Source organism: Priapulus caudatus, unplaced genomic scaffold (genome assembly GCF_000485595.1).
Source record: "Priapulus caudatus unplaced genomic scaffold, Priapulus_caudatus-5.0.1 Scaffold2887, whole genome shotgun sequence".
NCBI lineage: Eukaryota > Metazoa > Priapulida > Priapulimorpha > Priapulimorphida > Priapulidae > Priapulus > Priapulus caudatus.
In genome coordinates, this window is record NW_014579948.1 from 11,428 (window position 1) to 17,893 (window position 6,466).

The 6,466-nt window shown below is 45.3% G+C and overlaps 1 protein-coding gene across 1 annotated transcript in view; it reads right to left on the bottom strand.

Annotated features, from left to right (window-relative positions):
- LOC106819142 (E3 ubiquitin-protein ligase HERC2-like) overlaps window positions 1-6,466 on the bottom strand; it is a gene marked incomplete at both ends in the record, with an annotated part of 21,100 nt that overhangs the window by 11,401 nt on the left and 3,233 nt on the right. Inside the window, 10 exon segments of the mRNA XM_014823796.1 lie at window positions 71-231; window positions 464-659; window positions 2,058-2,226; window positions 2,228-2,293; window positions 2,688-2,788; window positions 3,285-3,436; window positions 3,884-4,007; window positions 4,153-4,380; window positions 5,747-5,880; window positions 5,883-5,960. Of these exon segments, the coding sequence (XP_014679282.1) occupies window positions 71-231; window positions 464-659; window positions 2,058-2,226; window positions 2,228-2,293; window positions 2,688-2,788; window positions 3,285-3,436; window positions 3,884-4,007; window positions 4,153-4,380; window positions 5,747-5,880; window positions 5,883-5,960 (1,409 nt within the window).

Consider the following 6,466-nt stretch of genomic DNA (forward strand, 5'->3'; position numbering starts at 1 on the left):
CCTCTACTATGACGATTCAATTTCTCGACTTTGACAACATGCTTGAGAACAGCTTCACATTGATCATCACCTTCCTGCGTTGGGGTGACGCTGGCTCGACGTTGTCAGGGTCTGCTTGTTGTTGACCTGCGTCTGTATCGGCATCAGCCGCTAGTGCTGCCTCCGTCTGCAGGCCTGCAGCCACCTTACTGTCTCCTACTCCATCCTCGGGGACATCGGGTTTAGAAAGTCCTGAAGAAAACGCACGAACAACAAGCGTTCATGATGAATGCATGATTAACATATTAGTGAATACAATGAATACATACAAAACCCACACAGATGCAGAAGATAACGAATATGAAATACTTCGAGGTATGAGGCAAAAGCCAGCAAGTAGCAAAGCAAGTTTAAGATTATTAATTTATTCTTTTACCTTGTAACGTGCACCTTTACTCCACCCCACCCAACACGCCATACGTACTCTTCTCTTGTCGATTCTTGTGAATCATCTTCCTTATCACGCTGCGCCATCTAGGGAGCGTTGTGAGAAGCTTCAGGCGAGTGACGGTGGTGCCCTCGTTTCCCTTCGCCGGCCTCAGCTCGAACAGTAGGAAGCGGCAGCGCTCTATGATGGGAGCACACACCTCCTTGTAAGATCGACTCATGTCCTGATGCAGCTGCAAGATTCACGCGCACACACGGCGTGAGAAACATTTCCATTTTAGCTGTGCGTGCGATTTACATCGAGTTGTCTGTTCTGATGACCTTTTCACCTTTTACTTATTTTTCTTCATGCCTTTTGTTCTCATCTGATTTTGATCTGTTCTGTTTTAATGTCGTTTAGCTGTTCTAACAGCTTGTATACTGCGGATACAACACAATGTGTGAAGCAAGCTAGACCAACAACAGTTACATACTGATACAATACTAAGGGTCATGACTAACCTGTTAGGTAACATACTAAAAATGCGCGTACCCTTAGAACAAGGCTCGACACTAGGGTGGCCCGGTGGCCCGGGCCACCAAACTTGATGCTCGCGGCCACCAAAAATTTCCAAATAGTTAAAATCTTTGTGGCCCGATTGGGCCACTAAATTTCAAACAGTGTCTACTGTTGCTAAAATAATTGCTTTCTTACGTGCTAATCTCATTCAAACAGAGCAGCGAGCACATTTTCGCGGAGCGAATGCGGCCACACGTAGCGCACGTGCAGCATATCATACCGCGCCGGAACGGTTTCAATGATACGTCACGCGCTGTTTTGTAAATAATGAGCTGAAAGTAGAAAATGTATGCTAAGAGTTCTGGTTGCAAAATTTGATGCCCGCTGGGAATGGATAATTAAATGTATGCCTCAATCATCAATGTCAGTGTGGGCGTATTGCTGTGGGCGTTTGGTTTAAAGACTCCGTTGCTGCAAGTGCATCAGACGGCTACCAATTTTTCAAATATATACAATTACGAGATTGAAATAAAGATTTATAATGTTTTTCTTTGTTTTTTTTTTCGGTGCACCAAGATTTCATTTCGGGCCACCAAAATGCAAAAATCAATGATTTTGTGCTGGCGCCGCTGCCGCCGTTCGGCCACTGTGCATAAAAAGTTAGTGTCGAGCCTTGCCCTTAGATCATAGGTGCTAAATCAACCAGAGGAGATTAATGTTTAAAAAATAGAAGCAAGCAGTAGGTAAACAAAACTTCTGTTAACAGCACATATACCTCCATAACTTGAGAATCAGAACATCACGAAATCATAGTTTTAAAAGCACTGGTCATCAAGTCTTGCACAAGATTTTGAGGATATCGATGCCGCTATTTTCAAAAACATGCAACCACACTCAGCGCAACGACCGCACGCCTGACTACTGAACCCTGACAACGCAGCATGACGACAGTAAACATACCTTGATGAGACAACAGTAAACATACCTTGATGAGACAACAGTAAACATACCTTGATGAGACGACAGTAATTACCTTGATGAGACGACAGTAATTACCTTGATGAGACAACAGTAAAACATACCTTGATGAGACAACAGTAAACATACCTTGATGAGACAACAGTAAACATACCTTGATGAGCGAGCGTTTGCACTGCTGCACGGTCTTACAGACGTCTGCGAGCGACCGCGGCAGCTGTGCGTGGCGGTGGTGGTGACCGTGATGTTGGTGATAGTGAGCAGCATGCTCCTGCATGTCTACGCGCCGCTGCTGCTTTGCTGCTGCCGCCGCCGCCGCCAGCATCGAGGAGGAGCGTGAGAGCGACGTGAGCGAGGTCCTGATGTTTGAGCAGCACCGCCAGCAGCAACCTAATGATGATGATGATTGACACTGAGGCAACGTGGAACTATACTAGGTAAACTATACCAACGAACTCCAGAGGAAAAGCTAGGGAGCTGCTGGATTGAGCCGGATTTGAGCAGGACAGACTCATTTTTATGGATTTTACCTTAGGTTACATAGTAGAAATAAACATGGTCAAAACCAGCGGAGTTTTTGGTATAGAGATTTTAATAGAAATCCAAATTTCATCAATAGATTATACACTAGAAATCTAAATATGCAATCATCAAAACTGGCTGGGGTTTCTGACATTTCCAAGACTGCTCTTGCCAATATGAACCAAATTTCGAGCGAATTATATTGCGAAACGGGCAATATCTTGCCAAATGGTTAACAGAGAGTAATGTGTGGAGACATTACCTGCCAACCTCTTCTACTGAGTGATCAGCAGGAAAGTCAATAGGCATGGTCATGTGATGGCTCTTACAGTAGCGCTCCATGTGTAGCAGTAACGACTTCACCTGCATCAAATCAATGCCAAGTCGCTATAACTCTCTGATTAATAGTAATGCGATACAGTATAGAATACATCTTACTTAACCCTACACCTCAACCTGTGATCTCGTCAGAGATGCCAACACATATTTGAAGCAATCTGTAGTTTCTGGCCATCAAATTAGTAGTTCGAGGGTCACGTAGTGACCTGAGTTTGCTAGGGGGGTCCGGCATGCTGGCCATCAAATTAGTAGTTCGAGGGTCACGTAGTGACCTGAGTTTGCTAGGGGGGTCCGGCATGCCCTCCGGAAAAATTTTTGATTCTGAGATGCAATTTCCTGCATTCTGAGGGTCAAAAATGACAATAAATTGAAAAAAAATGTCAATAATTGACGGAAATTTTTTTTTTTCCGATAACAGTGAAATTAGTAGTTTGATACAAACTGGTCGTAGTGGTGCAAAAGGATTCGTATAAAATACGGATAAATCATAGTGGTTGGCATCTCTGTCTCGTTAACTTACCTGAGGTTCCTGCAGTCTGCTCTCAGCGAGGGCGTGCAGCAGAGGAGCTGTCGTGTCAGTGTGGATGTTCTGACCCAGGGAAGGCTGCAATCTCACACTATCCTCCATCTTACTGTCCAGCTTAAGAACATTCGGCTCTGTCGGCGTGGAGTCTAAGAAAGTTAAGAAATACCACAAAAAAAGTACGTTACATAGAACAAAGAACAGAACACTGGGTTTTTCATGTGTAATTTATGTGTATGCGTCATTAAACTAAGACCATCAGCCTAGTAGTGCGTGACACACATCACAACGTACGTATGCGTGACATGCAAAACAGTCTTGCTAAAGAAATTCAACTCGAGAGTTTCCATGCACCTGGAGTGGTGTTAGTAAAACTACTTCGAATCATTTCTCCTTTCTCTTCTTCAAACGGATTCAGGCTACACTACACTAACAAACTATAATGATGCTACACAGAGCAGGAATTACCACGTACCCGGGGTGGTGGTGGTAAAACTACTTCGAATCATTTCCCCTCTCTCTTCTTCAAACGGATTCAGACTACACTACACTAACAGTCTATAATGATGCAACACAGAGCAGGAATTACCACTTACCCGGGGTGGTGGTGGTAGAACTACTTCGAATCATTTCTCCTTTCTCTTCTTCGAACGGATTGAGAGGCTGAAGAAGTTGCAAGCCTCCAGCGAAGAGTTCACTGCACAGCCATCGCTGACACTCCTGATCAACATCCACCGGTATTCATGTTGACACACGTACATCAAACATCCACGTCATTCATGTATGAACACATACATCAAACACTCCACCGGTCGATTCATTATGCACAACATACATCAAACATCCACGGTCATTCATGTATGACCATGTTAGCGTCTCGCCCGAGACGTCTTGGTCTCGAACCGGTCTCGAGACCGTTTTCCTTGGCTCGGTTCTCGGTCTCGGCCTTCGGAGTTGCCAATGGACTCGCTGACTCGCGACACTCGGACTCGAGCCCTCCGAGACTCGAGGACTTCGGGTCCCGAGACCGGCTCGAGGCCACTGAATACATAGTGTCATAACGATGCTTTGTGTCGCGCTTTAATCGCGCGGCCTGGGCGAGATTCACGCGCATCATTCGTATTCAAACCAGGCTAATAATGTATACAGGCGCAGCCGGTTAATCAATCGTCTACTGCGCTGCCAGCAAGGTGAATTATAAGGAGAAAGGTTGTAAAATGATTGTCATGAACTATGGTGGGCAGTGACTAGTAGGTACTACTATATGACCTCTACCACTATCGAACGGTAGTAGGTACTAGGTAGTACGTACTAAGTACTAGCACTCTGCCTCATTTGGTTCAACCACAGCCGTGTCATTCTCGTTAAAACACAAATGGATCTGTTACTTCACACGTTATCGCTTGACTCGCGTTGTCTCTGTGTTTTCGGCTGACTATATCACTTTCGAATGTCTACGATGCACGCGGTTGCGACTTTTTTCCCAGATCAATCTCAAGCAAGTCGGATGATTGCCCACTAATCTACAGTCTACAATACAATAGAAATCTTCGTAGCGTAAACAATGCATAATGGCACAATTTTATTTTATTTTTTATTTTATTTTCATACACGTTATTTTCCTAAGTCGCACACAAATTATGCTCTCCAAAAGTGGTCGACTATGCAATTTTATGTACTTTCGTCATTTTATGCCAAACAAGCCTGAACAGATTCCAGGGGACAGGAACACCCCACCCCATTTTTTGAACAAAGACACATACTAATAGAAGTGAATGGCCTTTGTCAGTCTGTGCCTCCCTGTTTTTTATCAAAACTGGACACCGGACTCGCACTCGGACTCGGACTCGGTTGGTGTGCGACTCGCGACTTCGGTGGCGCGGGACTCGCGACTCGGACTCGACTCTGATCGGGTGGTGCGGGACTCGGACTCGGACTCGGACTCCGGGGGTGCGGACTCGGGGACTCGGACTCCGGACTCGGGGGTGCGGGACTACGCACTACAACACTGGTATGCACACACGCTACATCAAACATCACGCGTCATTCATAGTATGCACACACATACATCAAACATCCACGGGTCATTCATGTATGCACACACATAATCAGAACATCACCGTCACCCTTCATGTATGCACACACATACAAAAATCAAACATCACGCGTCATTCATTGTATGCACCACACGGACAACCTTCACCTGACACGTACATCAAACGCCACAACAGTCATTCAGTCATAGCACACACACAGTAACAGCCCTGCACGCTGCCACCACGTACAACAAGTACACTGGTCATTCAGCAGCAGCCAGCAGCAGCAGCTAGCGAGTTAGTAGCAGTAGCAGCAGCAAGTAGCAGTAGCCCAGCAGTAGTAAGCGCTAGATAGCAGCGCGAGCCATAGCATAGCAGCAGTAGCCAGCAGCAGCAGCAGCACTAATAAGAGCAGGCAGTTACCTGATAGGAGGCATGTAGACCCATGAGTACAGCCAGCATGCGCTCTGTATCGAGCAGCAGGGGTGACGACGCGTAGTTGGTGTCGTGAGATTCGCGCTGACCCGTCGTCTCCGGTGGCGTGGACGTACTGCCCCACGATCTGTGTAAGTCTTCAACATCGCGTGCGCTTCCTCAGAATGTCCCGCGGCCTCGAACGCCGCCGTCACGTCCTGACCTGCTCACACACACACACACATCACCCCGGGTAGCAGGCGATGCTACGTTATGTTTATAACAGGTATGCATTACCTTTATAATGTACAGGTAATGTCTGTAGTGGCATGTATGTTTGTTAATTGTTAATTGCTCATCTTATACGGAATGTCCCGCAGCATCGAACGCTGCCGTCACGTCCTGACCTGCTCACGACACACACACGGTAGAGGCATGTATGTATGTTATACAGGTATGCATGTCACATCTCAATCCATAATAACAATTCGAATCCCTGACATCCCAAGGGTTGTTATTAGCATATATTATATGTACCTTCATAGGTAGCTGTAACGTATATATAGCACGATAACTAGCCTCGCATGAATGAATCTACATGACTGCGGCTAGAGTATACGTATAGTATATCATCAATATTATATATATATATATTATTTACATTTTTGTTATTATTATTATTATATTATTATTATCTAATTAATATTATTATAACAATAGTAACATTAT